We start from the raw sequence: 24,062 nt of genomic DNA, 5'->3' as shown, positions 1-24,062 counted from the left end.
CCTCTACTACACTTTGCTCCTCACCTTTCTCTAGCCTATTTATTGCCTGCATTTACTTCATCACAATCGACTTGTGAATGGTCCAGGACGGACTGAAACATCGTCGTCCCTTCACCTTCTAGTGTGTGGTCTGGTCATCATACCAGTTGCTTGCTTTCAGGCAGCTTTTCCACTACAGTACTTTCATTCCCTTCCCTCTGTTGCATTAAAATAATTGTTGTATATACAGTATATGCACTATACTATATCTTAGGGTTGCATTCTCGAGAACTTAACATTATCACTCGTTTCCTAATTGTATCTTAAAGCAGGTTTTTACTAACATTATTACAAATTGCAGTACAGTACTTTGATCACTTTCTGAAACACGCTATTTTGTAAAGAGTTTAAAGATTATGAGACATACAGCACTTGTGCTTGGGGAAGTTTGTTGCATTTTAAGCGTTATGCAAGGGCTTGTTCTATATATTTAAGTTCGTCATAAAGTGTACTTTAGTATTTACTGCATTACTGGGTAATATCCATCAGGATAAAAAATAACGAGGCAACAAAAATATTTATTAAAATATACACTGCATAATATATGCAAAATATACGAATGGTAAAGAAATAATTTAATGCTGTATACACAAATGATAATGTACAAATTTAAATAAAATTGGAATGAATTTATTTACAGTTTGCATGAACACTGCATCAGTCTAGTCATCTTCATACCTACTTTTTGATAATTCAAACTTGCAACTCTAGCTTCACTCTAAGCTTTCCTGAACAAAGATGGCAATACAGTCGCCATCCATACCCGTAACAACAGCTGTGTGCCCCCCGCTGAACTGCCCACTGGTGTGAGTACCATTTAGATTGCCCTGAGCTAGTATGATTGTACCTGGCGGCAACCGATTTCCAGATAATTCTGGCGGATCTGTTGCCGAACTCATCATTGCCGAAGATGAATGGCCCATCACCGATCTATCGAGCCTAGTGTCGGAATCACCGTGTACAGCCAGTGAATCTACTGGGTTTCTACTCGTGTTAAGCCCTTCTCCCTCTCCGCTGCCCATGCCGTTGCTCATGTTGCCAACAGCAGTGCCCTCGTTATTTACAATGTCTCCTTCCACAGCTAAGTTGATGCCCACATCACAATCGGAGAACCTGGCATCGCCCGTGATCATGTCCAGATCTTCGGTACCTTTCTTTTCGTGCTTTTTGAGATGGATTTTAAGAGTGACGAACTGGATGAACTTCTTGGGACAGAACTGTAAAAATAATATGGTGGTAATTATAATAAAGCAAGAGAAAATTAGATTAAGAAATAATTTTCAACCTGTCTTCCTCTATCATTTGCTACTTGAATTAAATTTTCCTGGTCAATTTATTGGACCAAGATGCTAGGTTCTGATGTCTTATAACAGGTTTACATTCTATCTGTAATGAAGCTATTATTTCCACTCGAAGAGTTCAAGAGAGATGATTGAATTGCAGTGCTTGTATTTGATAAATATATTAGTAGCATATGAAGTTAGAGTGTAGCTTTGATTACAATCTACAGAATTAGGAGAATAACAACTGAACCACAATATTTTTTCATCTAAATTCACATTGCTCTTCCAATGCTACTAAAATAATAGCCATTTATTAATTAAGATGCCATGCTGTTACTCATTAACTTAGTTTGGATATTTATAAGGCCTTTCTCCTGTGTGAACTCTCAATATTACAGTATCACTTACTGGACATTTATGAGGCCTTTCTCCAGTGTGAACCCTCTCGTGACGATGCAGATGAGACACGTGGGAAAACTCTCGACCGCAGGCAAAGCACATGTATGGCTGTTCCTTCTTATGGACCCTAAATGGAAAGACCTTCAACATTAAGAGGCACAAGAGCTAACTGCTTACATCATATCATTCTTGTGTGATGTTCGTGTGTTTCTAGAAATTGTGTAATGGTAGTTTCTAAAGCATTTACTTTACATATTTTTAAATACATTACTGTACTTTGTACAGAAACAAGTAAAAAGTTCTATACTTATTTTATTCACATAAAGATACTTATAAAAATGGACAAAATTATCTAGTATTTGTATCAGCAGGAGATGAGTGTTTCATGTTTAACTCTGAATAAATGACCAAATACAACTTTTGTCCAATTGTATAGACTATGATATGTCCACCTGAAGATGCCACCAGAGAAAAATATGCTACATTATAATATACGTAAATGTCAGCAGGTGGTTTGGCAAAATTTGAAAAATACATTGTTGTCGAAGTTGTTCTGTAGTCAGGACTGTTATCATGTTCATTAGGTTAGGCAACAAAAGTTCTTATGGATGTCCATGAATGCAGTTGGAAATGGTTTGGCATGTTTTCTGTTACCTAATGCCCCTGTTTACCTAGCAGTAAATAGGTACCCAGGAGTTAGTCAACTGTTGTGAGGTTGAATCCTGCGGAGGGTCAGTAGTTCGACATTGGCGGAATATTGATATCAGCCTAATGTATAAATATAAATATATATATTTTATATATTTATTTTTTATAAATATATAAACAGTACTGTATATACACAGGCTGCCTGTCCCAGAAAAGATGAATTATTTATATTCACGTGTAAATCTTGATTTCTCCATCAGCCAAACTAGGATTATTCTTCCCATTTACCACACATCTGCCTGCACCAACCCCACTCTATAAACATCTTGCCCGAGTCTTGCTTACAATCTTCCTCTGGTATATTCCCTTATCTCTATGGCTTTGATTATAACATTGAAAGATCCTAGCTTTAAATTTCAAAATGCAGGTACAGTATAAGAAAAAATTGGTCTCTGTTCACTCTGCATGAATATAAACAAGCTTTTATTTGTGTCCCTGAAAATAATTTGAAATTTTGCACACTCCCACTCTTTAAGTGATGTAAAGTGCAGCTCCACTAAACTGGAGTTTACTATATTGTACAGTACCTGCTTGATGGGGTTCTGGGAGTTCTTCTACTCCCCTAGCCAGGCTCGACTTGAGAGAGTTTGGTCAACCAAGCTGTTGCTTGGAGCAGCCCACAGGGCCACATACCCACCACAGCCCGGCTGATCCGGAACTTCTCTTAGAAAACAGTCTAGTTTTCTCTTGAAGATGTCCACGGTTGTTCCGGCAATATTTCTTACAGTCGCTGGGAGGACGTTGAACAACCGCAGACCTCTGATGTTTATACAGTGCTCTCTGATTGTGCCTGTGGCACCTCTGCTCTTCACTGGTTCTATTCTGCATTTTCTTCCATATCGTTCACTCCAGTATGTTGTTATTTTACTGTGTAGATTTGGGACCTGGCCCTCCAGTATTTTCCATGTGTATATTATTTGGTATCTCTCTCGTCTCCTTTCTAGAGAGTACATTTGGAGAGCTTTGAGACCATCCCAATAATTTAGGTGTTTTATCTCGTTTATGCGTGCTGTACATGTTCTCTGTATTCCCTCTATTTCAGCAATCTCTCCTGCTCTGAAAGGGGGAGTGAGTACTGAGCAGTACTCGAGACGGGACAACACAAGTGACTTGAAGAGTACAACCATTGTGATGGAATCCCTGGATTTGAAAGTTCTCGTAATCCATCCGATCATTTTTCTGGCTGACGCAATATTTACTTGGTTATGCTCCCTAAACGTTAGATCGTCGGATATCATTATTCCCAAATCCTTGACATGCTGTTTTTCTACTATGGGAAGATTCGATTGTGTTTTGTACCCTGTATTATGTTTCAGATCCTCATTTTTGCTGTACCTGAGTACCTGAAATTTATCACTGTTAAACATCATGTTATTTTCTGCTGCCCAATCGAAAACTTTGCTGACATCTGCTTCTAGTTTTTCAATGTCTTCAGCAGAGGTAATTTTCATGCTGATTTTTGTGTAATCTGCAAAGGACGACACGAAGCTGTGACGTGTATTTTTTTCTATATCTGATATGAGAATAAGGAACAGTAGCGGTGCAAGGACTGTACCTTGAGGTACAGAGCTTTTAACATCGCCTGGACTCGATTTTATTTGATTGACTGTTACTCTTTGTGTTCTGTTCGACAGGAAATTGAGTATCCAGCGTCCTACTTTTCCAGTTATTCCCACTGACCTACTTTTGTGAGCTATCACCCCATGGTCACATTTGTCGAACGCCTTTGCAAAGTCTGTGTATACAACATCTGCATTTTGCTTTTCTTCTAGGGCTTCTGTGATTTTGTCATAGTGGTTGAGTAACTGTGACAGACAGGATCTTCCCGCTCTAAATCCATGTTGTTCTGGGTTGTGCAATTCATTGTTTTCCATAAAACTAGAAATTTGATTCCTAATCATTCTTTCAAACACTTTTATTATGTGTGATGTTAGTGCAACTGGCCTATAATTTTTTGCCAAGGCTTTACTCCCCCCTTGTGCAACGGAGCTATATCTGCAGATTTAAGTGCTGCTGGTATCTCCCCTGTATCCAGGCTCTTTCTCCATATTATGCTGAGTGCTCTCCCTACTGGTACTTTACATTTCTTTATGAATATTGAATTCCATGAGTCAGGCCCAGGAGCTGAGTGCATAGGCATATTGTCAATTTCTCTTTCAAAGTCTTCCGAGTTTGTGGTAATATCCGTTATATTATCTGCAGCTTGAATGTCATTCATAAAGAAGCTGTCTGGGTCATCAACTTTCATGTTGTTTATTGGTGTGCTAAACATAGCCTCATACTGGCTTCTTAGAATTTCACTAATCTTTTTGTTGTCCTCTGTGTACGTACCTTCATTTGTAATTAACGGGTTCAATACTAGTCGAGGTTTTTTATTTTGATTTTGTGTATGTGAAAAAATATTTCGTATTTTTCTTTATCTCTTGTATAGCTTTCTGTTCCAATTCCATTTCCTCAGACTCATATGATCGCTTCAACGTTTGTTCTATTTCTTCGATCTCCCTGCATAAGCTTATTTTCCTTGCTTGTGATAGTTGTGTCTGCCAAAGCATTTCCATTATTTTTTTCCTTCTGTACAGTCGTCTGCGTTCTCTTTCTAGAGTGGTCCTCTTTCTGCCCCTCCTCACAGGCACGTGCTTCAAGCAGACCTTGTAAGCTTCAGCTTTCAGTTGAGCTATTCCCTGTGTAGGAGTTTTGTCGCTTAAGACCATCTCCCACTGAATGGTTGCAAGGTCTACATTTATTTTTTCCCAGTCGGTCCTCTTATTGTTGAAATTGAATTGATTGAATATTCCTTCTCGCTTGTTGGATCTCTTAGACCTACTACCGTTATTTATGCTAGTTCGCACTTCAATGAGCTTATGGTCCGAGTATGAAGTATCTGAGATTGTAATGTCTCTGATTAGTTCATCATTGTTTGTGAATAACAAGTCTAGTGTGTTTTCATTCCTAGTTGGTTCTGTAATCTGTTGATTGAGCGAGAATTTGTCACAGAATCTCAAAAGTTCTCTGACCTGTGGTTGGTTACTTCCCGGGTCATTCCCTGCTATGATATTTGTGTTTGTCATTCTCCATCTTAGACTCGGTAAATTGAAATCTCCAAAGAAGATAATATTTGGAGCTGGGTTTGCTAGGTTATCAAATATGTTCTCTATTCTGTGCATCTGCTCTGTGAATTCCTCAACCGTTGTATCTGGCAGTTTATATATTAGAATAATAATTAGGTTTAGTTTCTCTACCTTAATTCCAAGTACCTCTACCACCTCATTAGTTGAGTTTAGTAGTTCTGTACATACCAGGTCCTCTTTAATATACAGACCTACTCCTCCATTTGACCTAGTTTTTCTATCACATCTATATAAATTATAATTTGGAATCCAGATTTCACCATCCATGTAATCTTTCGTATGAGTTTCCGTGAATGCCCCCAAATATTGAGTTTGACTCTTAATAGTAGGCCATTTATGAACTTAACTATTTCTTGACTTTGGCTTTAAACCTTGAATATTTGCAAATATGAATGATTGTCCATATTGTGTGTCACTTCTGGAAGGTTTGACTGCTCCAGACTCGGACCAAACTCAAATCTCTGGGTAACTCGAATCGGCCAAAATGCAAATTACAGAGCCTGGCTGTAGGTTGACTGAACAATGCTCAGCAGCCCATGTCTACAAATACATACAAAAAATGGATGAAACAACACAGAATTTATAAAACATAATGTCGAATATTGGAAGTCTGGCCTGGTAGTTTTGTGGCAGTTTCTGTTGTAGAAAAGCCAGTGTGCCGGGGGAGCTACGCACGGCCAGCCCACAATATTGACTAGATGTACTCGACGGATTCAGGTAATGCCAGTTATGGGTGCAACAATCATTTCTGGTGAAATTAAATAGGTGTTGGCTTAACTGAACACTGTAATAGGATGACCTCATCCCAGTTATTCTGCTTCCTATGAAAGGTGAGATTTTTCTAATGGCTAGTTTTTCTATGTATGTATGTATGTGTATGTGTATATGTATGTGTGTGTATGTATATATATATATATAATTAATATATATAAAATTATAAGTTTGGCTCACTGGAGATGCCACAAGTGTTTTTCCCCGAGTATGGATGTGCAGACATATCTCCTTAAATATAGTGCTGTATTAGTTTAATTAATTAGAACCCCTACAAAATCTAATGAAAAATCTTGCTTAAGTAAGTTATGGGTGTGGGAAAGTCAATGGGATCTATTTGGAAGGAAATCATATGCTGGTTTTCACTCTGATAGGAGTTTTGCTTGGTTAAAGTAAATATTGAACCAATAATTCCTAAATTATTGACTTAAGAAATAATCAGAAACCAAAAAGAAAGTATGGACTTGCAGGTGATGAGTCACAATAACGTGGCTAAAGTAAGTTGACCAGACCACACTAGAAGGTGAAGGGACAACGACGTTTCGGTCCGTCCTGGACCATTCTCAAGTCGATTGAGAATGGTCCAGGAGGGACCGAAACGTCGTCGTCCCTTCACCTTCTAGTGTGTGGTCTGGTCATCAAATTATGGACTTGCTGTGAACAAATTTCTTGCAAACATATTTTAGTGGCACAATTGACCAAATAGATTTGATTCTTGTTACAGGTGAGAGCTCCCTGATTTTACCCATACCTTGATAGTGGTTTCCAGTGTGGGAGACTCAAGGATATTAACCAGGGAGGGGGGGGGGGGGAAGATTATTGCCCAACTTGCCTCATGTGGTATTTGAAGTCACTCTTGCTGAAAAAATCTTTTCCACAGAGATCGCACACAAAAGGTCGCTGGAGCATGTGATCACGTTTATGGTGCTGCTTCAAGGAGGAGAGACACTTGTACGCCTGTGGAAGACACCAAATTAAAGCACGCTGGGATGTATTGAAGAAAGGTATGTTTTATGTCACAGTGATGAATTTTTACTGTCTCAGGTCTTATAATTCATAATAATAATAATTCATTGTGTCAAGGGTTATCTTGAGATGATTTCGGGGCTGAGCGTCCCAGTGGCCCGGTCCTCGACCAGGCCTCCTTTTTGTTAACACATCCCCAGGAAGCAGCCCATAGCAGCTGTAACTCCCAGGTACCTATTTACTGCTAGGTGAACAGGTACATCAGGGGGTAAAAGAAACTCTCTGCCCATTTGTTCCCATCTCTACCTGGGATCAAACCCGGTACCTTGGGACTACAAATCCCGAGTGCTGTCCACTCAGTTGTCAGGCCCCCCTGAGGGGCAGGAAGCCAGAGTGTATTCATACACATTTGACTTTTATCGAGGTCTCCCTCCCCCCCCACCCCCTCAGGCCAAATTACTGGCCCCGCCCAGGATGCAACCCCACAACAAGCTGACTAACACCCGAGTAGCTACTCACTGCTAGGTGAACAGAGGCTTTAGGTGAAATGAAATGTGCCTAACCATTTCTGTCCCGTCCAGGATTCGAACTCGGAATTCTCGATTGTGCGTCGAGAACGAACCTGACTGCTGCCGAGACCCTTATATAGGATGATGTCACAGTGATGTCAGCCAATCCAGGCTGGAGAAATGTCCCGGGTTATATAACACCGTGACCAAATGTCCCGGGTTACAAGAAACAGGTACCAGTACTGTACTGTATATCATCAAGGCAAAAGTGGGGGGGGGGACCTTCGACAAGCTCCCGGCTTCCTGTCCTCATCGAGACTACTAGGATTAGTGGCCATCAGGTAAATCGGGTAGATTCACACACACAACACATCACTATCAATTATGTTAATGGCCAAGAAGTTCAAATCGAGTTCATTCACAACTGACACTGGCAGAAACAATCGAACTATGATTATGAATGAATCGGTATATCAAGACCAAATTTGCCCACAACGTTGCGAATCTTTTTCCAATTAGCACAATTAAAATGTCACCAAAGAATGCATTTAATCATGTTGTGGGAGACAAAATTAAGGGCAGCATCAACTAGGATAAGGAGAGGAAGGAAATGAGGGAAAGGAAGATCAAGATGTCCAAGGAATACTGTGGGGGCAAAGGTGGTAAAGTGTTTCCAGTATTATTTGTCAAAATAACATTAGGAAGAAGAGAGAGAGGAAGGAAATGAACTGAGGGCAGTGGCACAGGTTGTAAAGAGAAGCCACCTGTACCTATCTGAGGGCGGTGCACAAGAGCCCCACACCAAAGCAAGACCCACTAAGAAGGGAAGCAGCTGGCTTAGATAGCTGTGTCCCAGTAAACAAATGAATGACAATTGAACAAGAGCAACAAAGCCAGACAGCAGCAACATACCTTACTGCACTGTTTACATTGATGAAGCTGGTGATTAGAGCGATGCTTCTCAATGTGCCTGTTAAGGGTGGAGCGGTAGGCAAAGGTGAGGGTGCACAGGCCACACTTGTACCTGTGTAGTGAGGCGTCATGGGTGGCAATGTGCTGCTGGTAGTTCCACTGCTTCTGGAATGTCTTGCCACAGTCCTTGCACCTCAGGGCATCCAGCGTGCTCGCATCTTCCTTGGTTTCTGTCCCGCTCTCAAGGTGTTCCTTCTTAATTTCAAGCTCCTCGGCTTTGCCTTTAATGGAGATAGGTTGTAGGATGGATTTCTTTTGCATTTTTGATGCATCGGGCATGATATTTGGAATGCCAAATGGCAATAGAGACTTAGACATTAGGCCAGTGGGATTTGTGGACATATCATCTGAGGTTTGGGGCTCTAATTTTATGCTATGTACTGCCATAGGTGAATCAGGGTTATCATCATTGAGGTCTGACAAGTGTCCATTGCGAGGTGCTAGAATGTCATCCTGGCCCTCGGGACAGTGTATGATGGTGTGGTCGTCGCTGTCATGGGGGAGAAGGGGACGTTCTTGCACATTTATCATGATCGTCTCTTCAGGCAGTGTTGGTCGAGAAAAGCCATCTTCGTGCAGCTGGTCAGTCCTTGGTGCGTCCACTTGAAGGACTGCATCTCGAGACACTTTGCTACCTTTTTTCATCACGTATGAAACGCTTTCTCCTTCTGGTGTAATGTACATGACTAAGTATTCTTCTTCCTCCTCTTCAGCCTCCTCCTGATCCTTGGAGTTGTTGCCACCAGGTGATCGCATCATTGAGGTAGAAGCTATGGCTGTTATAGTGGCTTCTGGAGATACAGAACGCGGCGGGCTACACAGACGGTTCCTCTGTTCTTCTTCCTCGGCAGTGAGGCATGTGTGGGTCTTAACTTCAGAGATAGAATAAACTTTATTACAGGATGCACATGCATGCTGTGTGTTCTTGCTGTGCTCCTCTTCTTCATGGTCCTTCAGTTCTGACTTCAGAGAGAATTGGGCACCACATACTCGGCAGTAATAGCTTCGTCCAGCTGCCCCTCGCTGTCCGCGGATGATGCGTGCAGCTTCTTGCAGCGTCATTGGCTTCTTGTGTTCTAACTTGGAATGTTTCCTTAGTCCAGCCGCACTGCGGAAAGTGGAGGGGCACAGTGAACACACCCCAGCTCCGGGCTGGTGAGTTGTTCGATGCTTGTGCAGGAGAGTCACCTGTGTGAAACGCTTCCCACATGTGGCACACACATACGGCTTGATACCAGTGTGTAGACGCTGGTGACGGATAAGGTTGGAGGGGTGGCTGAACTGGCGTCCACATATGTGGCACACATTACTTTTGATCCCCAGGTGCAGGTTGAGGTGCATCTTCAGGTCATGAGGACGATAGAATCCTTTGGTGCAAAAGGAGCAGGTGTAAGGTCGCTCTTTGTTATGGACATTCCGTATGTGATCCTCGAGCATCAGACTCTTCGGAAAGCTCAGGTGGCAGTTGGGGCACTTGAAGGGCCGAGCATCTTGATGCAGCTGTGTTTTGTGTAGCCTTAACTCAACAGCTGAATCACAGGTGTACTCACATATATCACAGTGCCACAAGCCCTGGCCTCTATGTACGTGCAGGTGGCTGTGGTAATGTCGAGCCGATTTGAAATGGGAGTGGCAGATGGGGCAGGTGAGTTTACTGGGGTCACCACAACGACGGCTGCGGCGAGGGGGAAGCAAGGCGTCGCGCGTGGCCAGCCGGGCTTCTATGCTAGTCTCGTCGTCGGGAAAAGTGTCATCCCTATGGCCACCTTCGCGGCGACTTCGCCCGCTAGGTACAACATTGTCCATGATGACAGAGGTGGGTTGGGGCTCCTGGCATTGAATGGTCTGTGATGATGATGGCAAGGATATTGTTGGCTGCTCACTCTCATCTTCTAACTTGAGCGGTGCCACCGACAGAAGTAATACTTGCTCATCTTGCTGACTATCAGTGCCGGATGCTGTCACTTCTTGTAGGGTTGCACTGACAGCTCTCCCATCACTCAGGCCACCGGTGTCACTGTTGCTTCCGCCATCTCCTCCAACTACCACCAGATCCCCATAGGTGTGCTCCAGGTGCTGGGTGTAAGCGGCAGGCAGCGTCTGCAGTGTTGAACCGTCAGCAGAATTCAAGGTGATGGTGTGAGCATCGCTTGCTTCCAACTCGCTGCCATCTTCCACAGACTCTGCCTCTCCTTGGATGTAAATGTAGGTCATGGCATCTCCCAAGCCGCCTTCTCCGACCACCACTAGTCTTGGCCCTCCAGCAGCAGCGGCACTCCTGTGTGCGTCGGCGACCCCATCGGTGCCTCCACCTTTGGTGCCATCCATCTCCATATCTTCCTGGGAAGACTGGCCATGAGTCTCACTTTTGAACTGCTGGAGCACAATGTTGCCTCGAGAGTCGAGGGTGGCATAGGTGAGAGTAGCATCGACGGGGAGATGGTGCTGGCGCAGGTGCGCTGACGACTGACAGATGACACGGCTGTCATCCATGGGACACAGCAAGAGTGGGTCCCCGTCAGTCTCCTCGAGGGTGACCACCTCCTCCTCCTCCTCCTCCTGCCCGAGGGTGCTATGGGATGCTCTCATGTGACCGGTGGAGGCATGAGCAAGCGGTCGTAGTGACAAAAGGTGTTGGCCTCCAGTCTCCTCCTCACCGACCACATTGTTCATTATTCACCTGCAACACAATACTTCATTATTCATCTGGGACACAATATAATGCTCATTATTCATCTGGGACACAATATAATGTTCATTATTCATCTGGGGACACAATATAATGCTCATTATTCATCTGGGGACACAATATAATGCTCATTATTCATCTGGGACACAATATAATGCTCATTATTCATCTGGGACACAATATAATGCTCATTATTCATCTGGGACACAATATAATGCTCATTATTCATCTGGGACACAATATAATGCTCATTATTCATCTGGGACGCAATATAATGCTCATTATTCATCTGGGACACAATATAATGCTCATTATTCATCTGGGACGCAATATAATGCTCATTATTCATCTGGGACACAATATAATGCTCATTATTCATCTGGGACGCAATATAATGCTCATTATTCATCTGGGACACAATATAATGCTCATTATTCATCTGGGACGCAATATAATGCTCACCACTCATCTGCAATGCAATAGTGTTCATCAATCACCAGCAACACAACAGTGATCATTTACCAGCAACACAACAGTGATCATTTACCAGCAACACAACAGTGATCATTTACCAGCAACACAACAGTGATCATTTACCAGCAACACAACAGTGATCATTTACCAGCAACACAACAGTGATCATTTACCTGCAACACAACAGTGATCATTTACCAGCAACACAACAGTGATCATTTACCTGCAACACAATATACAGTGATCATTTACCTGCAACACAACAGTGATCATTTACCTGCAACACAACAGTGATCATTTACCTGCAACACAACAGTGATCATTTACCAGCAACACAACAGTGATCATTTACCAGCAACACAACAGTGATCATTTACCTGCAACACAACAGTGATCATTTACCAGCAACACAACAGTGATCATTTACCAGCAACACAACAGTGATCATTTACCAGCAACACAACAGTGATCATTTACCAGCAACACAACAGTGATCATTTACCTGCAACACAATATACAGTGATCATTTACCAGCAACACAACAGTGATCATTTACCAGCAACACAACAGTGATCATTTACCTGCAACACAACAGTGATCATTTACCAGCAACACAACAGTGATCATTTACCTGCAACACAACAGTGATCATTTACCAGCAACACAACAGTGATCATTTACCTGCAACACAACAGTGATCATTTACCAGCAACACAACAGTGATCATTTACCAGCAACACAACAGTGATCATTTACCAGCAACACAACAGTGATCATTTACCTGCAACACAACAGTGATCATTTACCAGCAACACAACAGTGATCATTTACCTGCAACACAACAGTGATCATTTACCTGCAACACAACAGTGATCATTTACCTGCAACACAACAGTGATCATTTACCAGCAACACAACAGTGATCATTTACCTGCAACACAACAGTGATCATTTACCTGCAACACAACAGTGATCATTTACCAGCAACACAACAGTGATCATTTACCTGCAACACAACAGTGATCATTTACCTGCAACACAATATACAGTGATCATTTACCAGCAACACAACAGTGATCATTTACCAGCAACACAACAGTGATCATTTACCTGCAACACAACAGTGATCATTTACCAGCAACACAACAGTGATCATTTACCTGCAACACAACAGTGATCATTTACCAGCAACACAACAGTGATCATTTACCTGCAACACAACAGTGATCATTTACCAGCAACACAACAGTGATCATTTACCTGCAACACAACAGTGATCATTTACCAGCAACACAACAGTGATCATTTACCTGCAACACAACAGTGATCATTTACCTGCAACACAACAGTGATCATTTACCTGCAACACAACAGTGATCATTTACCAGCAACACAACAGTGATCATTTACCTGCAACACAACAGTGATCATTTACCTGCAACACAACAGTGATCATTTACCAGCAACACAACAGTGATCATTTACCTGCAACACAACAGTGATCATTTACCTGCAACACAATATACAGTGATCATTTACCAGCAACACAACAGTGATCATTTACCAGCAACACAACAGTGATCATTTACCTGCAACACAACAGTGATCATTTACCAGCAACACAACAGTGATCATTTACCTGCAACACAACAGTGATCATTTACCAGCAACACAACAGTGATCATTTACCTGCAACACAACAGTGATCATTTACCAGCAACACAACAGTGATCATTTACCTGCAACACAACAGTGATCATTTACCAGCAACACAACAGTGATCATTTACCTGCAACACAACAGTGATCATTTACCAGCAACACAACAGTGATCATTTACCAGCAACACAACAGTGATCATTTACCTGCAACACAACAGTGATCATTTACCAGCAACACAACAGTGATCATTTACCTGCAACACAACAGTGATCATTTACCAGCAACACAACAGTGATCATTTACCTGCAACACAACAGTGATCATTTACCTGCAACACAACAGTGATCATTTACCAGCAACACAACAGTGATCATTTACCAGCAACACAACAGTGATCATTTACCAGCAACACAACAGTGATCATTTACCTGCAACACAACAGTGATCATTTACCAGCAACACAACAGTGATCATTTACCTGCAACACAACAGTGATCATTTACCAGCAACACAACAGTGATCATTTACCTGCAACACAACAGTGATCATTTACCTGCAACACAACAGTGATCATTTACCTGCAACACAACAGTGATCATTTACCAGCAACACAACAGTGATCATTTACCAGCAACACAACAGTGATCATTTACCAGCAACACAACAGTGATCATTTACCAGCAACACAACAGTGATCATTTACCTGCAACACAACAGTGATCATTTACCAGCAACACAACAGTGATCATTTACCTGCAACACAATATACAGTGATCATTTACCTGCAACACAACAGTGATCATTTACCAGCAACACAACAGTGATCATTTACCTGCAACACAATACAGTGATCATTTACCAGCAACACAACAGTGATCATTTACCAGCAACACAACAGTGATCATTTACCAGCAACACAACAGTGATCATTTACCAGCAACACAACAGTGATCATTTACCTGCAACACAACAGTGATCATTTACCAGCAACACAACAGTGATCATTTACCTGCAACACAACAGTGATCATTTACCTAGCAACACAACAGTGATCATTTACCTGCAACACAACAGTGATCATTTACCAGCAACACAACAGTGATCATTTACCAGCAACACAACAGTGATCATTTACCAGCAACACAACAGTGATCATTTACCAGCAACACAACAGTGATCATTTACCTGCAACACAACAGTGATCATTTACCAGCAACACAATACAGTGATCATTTACCTGCAACACAACAGTGATCATTTACCAGCAACACAACAGTGATCATTTACCATGCAACACAACAGTGATCATTTACCAGCAACACAACAGTGATCATTTACCAGCAACACAACAGTGATCATTTACCTGCAACACAACAGTGATCATTTACCTGCAACACAACAGTGATCATTTACCAGCAACACAACAGTGATCATTTACCTGCAACACAATACAGTGATCATTTACCTGCAACACAACAGTGATCATTTACCAGCAACACAACAGTGATCATTTACCAGCAACACAACAGTGATCATTTACCAGCAACACAAACAGTGATCATTTACCTGCAACACAATATACAGTGATCATTTACCAGCAACACAACAGTGATCATTTACCAGCAACACAACAGTGATCATTTACCTGCAACACAACAGTGATCATTTACCAGCAACACAACAGTGATCATTTACCAGCAACACAACAGTGATCATTTACCAGCAACACAACAGTGATCATTTACCTGCAACACAACAGTGATCATTTACCAGCAACACAACAGTGATCATTTACCTGCAACACAACAGTGATCATTTACCAGCAACACAACAGTGATCATTTACCTGCAACACAATATACAGTGATCATTTACCAGCAACACAACAGTGATCATTTACCAGCAACACAACAGTGATCATTTACCAGCAACACAACAGTGATCATTTACCAGCAACACAACAGTGATCATTTACCTGCAACACAACAGTGATCATTTACCTGCAACACAATATACAGTGATCATTTACCAGCAACACAACAGTGATCATTTACCTGCAACACAATATACAGTGATCATTTACCAGCAACACAACAGTGATCATTTACCAGCAACACAACAGTGATCATTTACCAGCAACACAACAGTGATCATTTACGCAGCAACACAACAGTGGATCATTTACATCCACACAACAGTGATCATTTACCATCAACACAACAGTGATCTTTACCTGCACACAACAGTGGGATCATTTACCACAACACAACGTGATCATTTACCTGCAACACAACAGTGATCATTTACGGCAGCAACGACAACAGTGATCATTTACCGGGCTACCACACAGTGATCATTACCTGCAACACTAACGTGATCATTTACCAGTCAACACAACAGTGATCATTTACCTGCACACAACAGTGATCATTTACCAGCAACACAACAGTGAATCATTTACCTGCAACACACCAGTGATCATTTACCTGCAACACAACATGATCATTTGAACCAGCAACAAAACAGTGATCATTTACCAGCACTACAACAGTGGATCATTTACCAGCAACACAACAGTGATCATTTACCTGCACACAACAGTGATCATTTTACCAGCAACACAACAGTGATCATTTACTGCAACACACAGTGAATCATTTACCCAGCAACTACAACAGTGATCATTTACCTGCAAAAACACAGTGATCATTTACTGCAACACAACAGTGATCATTTACATGCAGCACAACCAGTGTCATTTACCAGCACACAACAGTGATCATTTACCAGCAACACAACAGTGATCATTTACCAGCAACACAACAGTGATCATTTACCTGCAACACAACAGTGATCATTTACCAGCAACACAACAGTGATCATTTACCTGCAACACAACAGTGATCATTTACCAGCAACACAATATACAGTGATCATTTACCAGCAACACAACAGTGATCATTTACCAGCAACACAACAGTGATCATTTACCAGCAACACAACAGTGATCATTTACCTGCAACACAACAGTGATCATTTACCAGCAACACAACAGTGATCATTTACCTGCAACACAACAGTGATCATTTACCAGCAACACAATATACAGTGATCATTTACCTGCAACACAACAGTGATCATTTACCAGCAACACAACAGTGATCATTTACCTGCAACACAATATACAGTGATCATTTACCAGCAACACAACAGTGATCATTTACCAGCAACACAACAGTGATCATTTACCAGCAACACAACAGTGATCATTTACCTGCAACACAACAGTGATCATTTACCAGCAACACAACAGTGATCATTTACCTGCAACACAATATACAGTGATCATTTACCAGCAACACAACAGTGATCATTTACCAGCAACACAACAGTGATCATTTACCTGCAACACAACAGTGATCATTTACCAGCAACACAACAGTGATCATTTACCTGCAACACAACAGTGATCATTTACCAGCAACACAACAGTGATCATTTACCTGCAACACAACAGTGATCATTTACCTGCAACACAACAGTGATCATTTACCTGCAACACAACAGTGATCATTTACCAGCAACACAACAGTGATCATTTACCTGCAACACAACAGTGATCATTTACCAGCAACACAACAGTGATCATTTACCTGCAACACAACAGTGATCATTTACCAGCAACACAACAGTGATCATTTACCAGCAACACAACAGTGATCATTTACCTGCAACACAACAGTGATCATTTACCAGCAACACAACAGTGATCATTTACCTGCAACACAATATACAGTGATCATTTACCAGCAACACAACAGTGATCATTTACCAGCAACCCAACAGTGATCATTTACCTGCAACACAATATACAGTGATCATTTACCAGCAACACAACAGTGATCATTTACCAGCAACACAACAGTGATCATTTACCTGCAACACAACAGTGATCATTTACCAGCAACACAACAGTGATCATTTACCTGCAACACAATATACAGTGATCATTTACCAGCAACACAACAGTGATCATTTACCAGCAACCCAACAGTGATCATTTACCTGCAACACAATATACAGTGATCATTTACCAGCAACACAACAGTGATCATTTACCAGCAACACAACAGTGATCATTTACCAGCAACACAACAGTGATCATTTACCAGCAACACAACAGTGATCATTTACCTGCAACACAACAGTGATCATTTACCTGCAACACAATATACAGTGATCATTTACCAGCAACACAACAGTGATCATTTACCAGCAACACAACAGTGATCATTTACCAGCAACACAGTAGTGTTTATCATTAATATGCAACACAATAATGTTCATTAATCACCTGCAACACAATAGTGTTCATCACATGCAACACAATAGTGTTCATCAATCACATTCAACACAATAGCGTTCATCAATCACATGCAACACATCGTTACAATGTAGAACATTGTTCATTATTCATCTGCAACAGCAACACACAATACATATTAGACGATAAAGATATCATGCCAATTTCCCGCGTAATTGGGTAATTCAGGTCATAGAGGTGCCAACGATGGCTGGACAGGGTTCATCCCCCCATGTAACTCCCGCGATATTGTCCCCATTACCCCTATAATCACCCCCATGAGGGAGGTGAATGAGGTCACAGAGGTGCCACCGGTGGTCGTTGTGGTACATTCCCCATGAAACTAGGGCGATATTGTGCCAACTACCCGCCATAATTACTCCCATGAGGGGGTGAATGAGGTAGTTGAGGAGCTAGCGAGCGGAGACTCGTTCGGCCGCCGGGATGACTGGGAACCGAGCCTCCACAGCTGAAGTGAGTCTATCCCACACTACGTCAACCTCCACCCATAATATTGTCTCAAGTTGGGTATTTGTGGCAGTTTGTCGCTCCCAGGGCAGCCCCGGAGGCCGCCAGGAGGGCAAGGGAGCCGCGAGACAGGTGAAGCGGTGGTAAAACAGGAGAACTGACGGCCAGACTCACCTGAGACGATGTGAAAATGGCGTCGATGTTTTGTTTATCTGGAGGAGGGAAGTGGTCAAGCGAGCGTCTCAACCTTCCTTCCTACACATGTGTTTTAACTATTCTTTAATACTTTTCTATTTACCTTACTATCTTCTCTTTTACAAACAATATATTTTATTAATGTTTAGAGCGTGAAAGGTTAATTCTTTTCTTACGTATAGCGCCAACATTAAAGTTTTTTCGTTGATTGTTTATGTTGTCGAACTTCACAACTTTGAACTTGTGAGGAAGGCGAGCGGGTCACATCTTGTCCACACGAACACCAAGACACACCTGTTGGGCGCTGAGGTTCCCATGAACGGTAATTACGAGGCTTTTTCCAAGTATCGGCGATGGCCAGAGTCGATGAATAACGTTGTATCGAGGTCTCCAGCGTTGGCAGTTTGTGCCCATTGGGGAAGAGTTAACTGGCACAGGCGATTTGGTTGGGTTAGATGAGGTTTTTGTTGGTTAGGCAAGGATTTGGTTGGGTTAGGCAAGGATTTGGTTGGGTTAGGCAAGGATTTGGTTGGGTTAGGCAAGGATTTGGTTGGGTTAGGCAAGGATTTGGTTGGGTTAGGCAAGGATTTGGTTGGGTTAGGCAAGGATTTGGTTGGGTTAGGCAAGGATTTGGTTGGGTTAGGCAAGGATTTGGTTGGGTTAGGCAAGGATTTGGTTGGGTTAGGCAAGGATTTGGTTGGGTTAGGCAAGGATTTGGTTGGGTTAGGCAAGGATTTGGTTGGGTTAGGCCAGGTTTTGGTTGGGTTAGGCGAGGCTTTGGTTGGGTTAGGCGAGGATTTGGTTTGATTAGACGAGGTTTTGGTTGGGTTAGGCAAGGATTTGGTTGGATTAGGCAAGGATTTGGTTGGATTAGGCGAGGATTTGGTTGGGTTAGGCGAGGATTTGGTTTGATTAGACGAGGTTTTGGTTGGGTTAGGCAGGGATTTGTTTGGGTTAGGAGAGGTTTTAATTGGGTTAGGCAAGGTTTTGGTAAAATTAAGTTAAGCAAGGTTTTGATTGGATTTAGATTAACCAATATTAAATTAGGTTAGGTTCAGGAAGAGGTCCCAGTATTCAGCTCTCTAAAGTATGTTATTGGTACTAAAATCTGATTAATTCATTTACATTATATATTTGCACCAACCCCAATAGTATGTATTCTAAGAAGAAACTTTTATTAAAAAAAAAAAAAATCATTCACATCTGTAGGTGCAATGTATATTAATATATATATTGTGTGTGTGTGTGTGTGTGTGTGTGTGTATATATATATATATATATAATGGCTTAATATTCTGCAAATGTAATAAACCCCTTTTTTAGAGAGAGAGATTAAGGAAGCTTAATTTACATTTTCTAGAAAGGTGAAGCTTAAGAGGTGATCTGATTGAAGAATGCAAATGGTTGAGAAAGAATAACAGGAGGATATTAACCCTCAGAGTAAGTTTTATCATATGTTAACTGTTTAAATGCGGTGCGATCATCGTCATAGAATGATTTATGTCTTGTGCCTATGTTTGAATACCATTGCCCATACGGTTCCAGTAGCTCACTGTGTCTCCCCCCCCCCCACCACCAGTCCTGGGAGACAAACCAAATACTTTAGAACCAGACATTTCATCTGATTCCACATCATTACATAGTAATGATTGTTGACCAGACCACACACTAGAAGGTGAAGGGACGACGACGTTTTGGTCCGTCCTGGACCATTCTCAAGTCGATTGAGAATGATCCAGGACAGACCAAAACATCGTCATCCCTTCACCTCCTAGTGTGTGGTCTGATAAACATACTTTAGCCACATTATTGTGACTCATCGCCTGCATATATATATTTCTTTTGGTACAGTGTTCATTTGACTTGGGCATACAGACTCCTTACTTTTCAATGTATTTCATGATTTTATCTTTGTTACGGTTCTAGTTCATCACAAAGTGATGCTGATAAATGTGAGAAGAAATGCTAACCACTATGGCAGACCAATATAAATAAGATCAATTTTGTTTTTGTTTTTCTTATTTGTAAATATAGCTCTTCCTTTTCATAAAAAAAACACTTGCATTCATTCACATCAAAACAAAAAGTAGTGATTTTTACACAGTGTGACAATTTTGATGACACACTGATTGTTACTAGTGTGCTAAATATATCGACACAAACAGTCCAAAACAGTGGATATAAACTATGGATTTTTTTTTATTAAAAACTGAATTGGTTTAGATTAAAAACTGAATTGAAACTAAGAGCTGAATTGGAATAACAACTGAATATAATTGTAGGTTCAAGACTGAATTGGAAATGAAATTGGTTTGGGAATAAGGCTAAATTTCTGAGTAGCATAATCGACTTGATAATGGTCCAGGAAGGACCGAAACGATTTCGTCTCCTCACTGTCTAGTGTGTGGTCTGGTCAACTGAGTAACATAATAAGTGTGGGATTGTTGTATTGTTTAGAATGAAGGTTAGGACATATATATATGAATGAGGTCATGTATACACTGGAACTGTGTAAACATAGGTTAGAATGTATCAATGAATGAGGTCGTGTATACACTGGAACTGTGTAAACATAGGTTAGAATGTGTCAATGAATGAGGTCGTGTATACACTGGAACTGTGTAAACATAGGTTAGAATGTGTCAATGAATGAGGTCGTGTATACACTGGAACTGTGTAAACATAGGTTAGAATGTATCAATGAATGAGGTCGTGTATACACTGGAACTGTGTAAACATAGGTTAGAATGTGTCAATGAATGAGGTCATGTATACACTGGAACTGTGTAAACATAGGTTAGAATGTGTCAATGAATGAGGTCATGTATACACTGGAACTGTGTAAACATAGGTTAGAATGTATCAATGAATGAGGTCATGTATACACTGGAACTGTGTTGTATGTGCAAATAATGCTTCTGATGTTTCCTCATGTCTTATCATCCTGTTATGAGTGTATTATACCTCCCCTTCATTTTATGTCTTTTTGGCTAAATATAGTACTGACCTTTCAGGGGTTTCATACATAATGGTATTAAATCAAATATTTGTATTGAACAAACTGAAGAAAAGTTGATAGTTGATCAGTATACAGTTGACTACACTGCTATGTACACTGGTACTGTACCTACAAAACACAAATTTTGCGTGATTATCACATGACATTTGCACATGTAGTATAGTTAAGAGGAGCTTACATGTGTAAATCATACTGATACAGTATACAATTAAACAAATGAAGAATATAAAATGTCAAAATGTACAGTAGCATATATGTATTTAGGCTTGACAGCTGAGTGGACAGGACGTGGGATTCGTAGTCCTGAGGTTCCGGGTTCGATTCCTGGTGGAAGCGGAAACAATTGGACAGTTTCTTTCACCCCTGATGTACCTGTTCACCTAGCAGTAAATAGGTACCTGGGAGTTAGACGACTGCTTCCTGGGAGTGTATAACATCAAGGCCTGGTCGAGGACTGGGCCGCGGGGACGCTAAGCTCCGACATCATCTCAAGATAACCTTAACCTCAAGATAGGCCTGTTGAGCAAACCGAGTAATATCGGTCGCTGATTTAGGCTGGCAGTCGCCATACGGAGCTTAAGAAATTAAACAATTTAAGTTTCATGTTTGCTCGGGATGAAAGGTATTAGAACAATGTGGTGCCCTATACAGGTTAATAACAAACACCATTATCTTTAATGAATTAAATGCTGCCAATCATTACTGTATTATGGTGTGTCGCAGCCACCAAGGCATGCGGCCATCACTAGGGTGTGTGGCCTCCACCAGGGTGTGTGTGGCCTCCACCAGGGTGTGTGTGGCCTCCACCCAGGGTGTGTGTGGCCTCCACCCAGGGTGTGTGTGGCCTCCACCCAGGGTGTGTGTGGCCTCCACCAGGGTGTGTGTGGCCTCCACCCAGGGTGTGTGTGGCCTCCACCCAGGGTGTGTGTGGCCTCCACCAGGGTGTGTGTGGCCTCCACCCAGGGTGTGTGTGGCCTCCACCCAGGGTGTGTGTGGCCTCCACCAGGGTGTGTGTGGCCTCCACCAGGGTGTGTGTGGCCTCCACCAGGGTGTGTGTGGCCTCCACCAGGGTGTGTGTGGCCTCCACCAGGGTGTGTGTGGCCTCCACCCAGGGTGTGTGTGGCCTCCACCCAGGGTGTGTGTGGCCTCCACCAGGGTGTGTGTGGCCTCCACCAGGGTGTGTGTGGCCTCCACCAGGGTGTGTGTGGCCTCCACCAGGGTGTGTGTGGCCTCCACCCAGGGTGTGTGTGGCCTCCACCAGGGTGTGTGTGGCCTCCACCAGGGTGTGTGTGGCCTCCACCAGGGTGTGTGTGGCCTCCACCAGGGTGTGTGTGGCCTCCACCCAGGGTGTGTGTGGCCTCCACCCAGGGTGTGTGTGGCCTCCACCCAGGGTGTGTGTGGCCTCCACCCAGGGTGTGTGTGGCCTCCACCCAGGGTGTGTGTGGCCTCCACCAGGGTGTGTGTGGCCTCCACCCAGGGTGTGTGTGGCCTCCACCCAGGGTGTGTGTGGCCTCCACCCAGGGTGTGTGTGGCCTCCACCAGGGTGTGTGTGGCCTCCACCCAGGGTGTGTGTGGCCTCCACCCAGGGTGTGTGTGGCCTCCACCCAGGGTGTGTGTGGCCTCCACCCAGGGTGTGTGTGGCCTCCACCCAGGGTGTGTGTGGCCTCCACCCAGGGTGTGTGTGGCCTCCACCCAGGGTGTGTGTGGCCTCCACCCAGGGTGTGTGTGGCCTCCACCAGGGTGTGTGTGGCCTCCACCAGGGTGTGTGTGGCCTCCACCCAGGGTGTGTGTGGCCTCCACCCAGGGTGTGTGTGGCCTCCACCCAGGGTGTGTGTGGCCTCCACCCAGGGTGTGTGGGGCCTCCACCCAGGGTGTGTGTGGCCTCCACCCAGGGTGTGTGTGGCCTCCACCAGGGTGTGTGTGGCCTCCACCCAGGGTGTGTGTGGCCTCCACCCAGGGTGTGTGTGGCCTCCACCCAGGGTGTGTGTGGCCTCCACCCAGGGTGTGTGTGGCCTCCACCCAGGGTGTGTGTGGCCTCCACCCAGGGTGTGTGTGGCCTCCACCAGGGTGTGTGTGGCCTCCACCCAGGGTGTGTGTGGCCTCCACCAGGGTGTGTGTGGCCTCCACCCAGGGTGTGTGTGGCCTCCACCCAGGGTGTGTGTGGCCTCCACCCAGGGTGCCTCCACCCAGGGTGCCTCCACCCAGGGTGCCTCCACCCAGGGTGCCTCCACCCAGGGTGCCTCCACCCAGGGTGCCTCCACCCAGGGTGCCTCCACCCAGGGTGCCTCCACCCAGGGTGCCTCCACCCAGGGTGCCTCCACCCAGGGTGCCTCCACCCAGGGTGCCTCCACCCAGGGTGCCTCCACCCAGGGTGTGTGTGGCCTCCACCCAGGGTGCCTCCACCCAGGGTGTGTGTGGC

At 43.2% G+C, this 24,062-nt stretch overlaps 2 protein-coding genes across 11 annotated transcripts in view; one reads left to right on the top strand and one right to left on the bottom strand.

The window, feature by feature from the left end:
• Positions 1-544: 544 nt before the first annotated feature.
• Positions 545-18,688, bottom strand: LOC123764384 (zinc finger protein 585A). Of its 2 annotated transcripts, none has more exons than XM_045752112.2 (5): positions 18,604-18,688; positions 8,716-11,455; positions 7,161-7,285; positions 1,731-1,848; positions 545-1,256 (listed from the first exon to the last, which is right to left on the bottom strand). In XM_045752112.2, exons 2-5 carry the CDS (start codon positions 11,446-11,448, stop codon positions 753-755), a joined length of 3,480 nt encoding a protein of 1,159 aa, XP_045608068.2. In that variant the 5' UTR covers positions 11,449-11,455; positions 18,604-18,688; the 3' UTR covers positions 545-752. The 2 variants fall into 2 exon arrangements, with proteins under 2 accessions (XP_045608068.2, XP_045608077.2); XM_045752121.2 differs by lacking the exon at positions 18,604-18,688 and adding an exon at positions 18,224-18,362.
• Positions 7,221-24,062, top strand: part of LOC123764389 (uncharacterized) — a 67,579-nt gene continuing 50,737 nt past the window's right edge. For 3 of the 9 annotated variants that reach the window (XM_045752207.2, XM_045752216.2, XM_045752147.2), the window contains exon 1: positions 18,679-18,946. The gene's annotated coding sequence lies outside the window, so the exon portion shown is untranslated. The other 6 variants (XM_069338240.1, XM_045752158.2, XM_045752188.2 and 3 more) reach the window with 6 other exon arrangements.

The sequence above is a fragment of the Procambarus clarkii genome, chromosome 5 (assembly GCF_040958095.1).
Source record: "Procambarus clarkii isolate CNS0578487 chromosome 5, FALCON_Pclarkii_2.0, whole genome shotgun sequence".
Taxonomy (NCBI): Eukaryota; Metazoa; Arthropoda; class Malacostraca; order Decapoda; family Cambaridae; genus Procambarus; species Procambarus clarkii.
The sequence above is the reverse complement of the archived record's forward strand: the minus strand, read 5'-3'. Positions and strand labels throughout refer to the sequence as shown.

Coding starts and splice junctions, on each gene's coding strand:
- LOC123764384 (XM_045752112.2), bottom strand. CDS start 11,448: ATGAACAATGTGGTCGGTGAGGAGGAGACTGGAGGCCAACACCTTTTG. Junction 7,286..8,715: donor AATGTAAACAGTGCAGTAAG/GTATGTTGCTGC, acceptor TGTCTTCCACAG/GCGTACAAGTGTCTCTCCTC. Junction 1,849..7,160: donor GACTTCAAATACCACATGAG/GCAAGTTGGGCA, acceptor CTTTCCATTTAG/GGTCCATAAGAAGGAACAGC.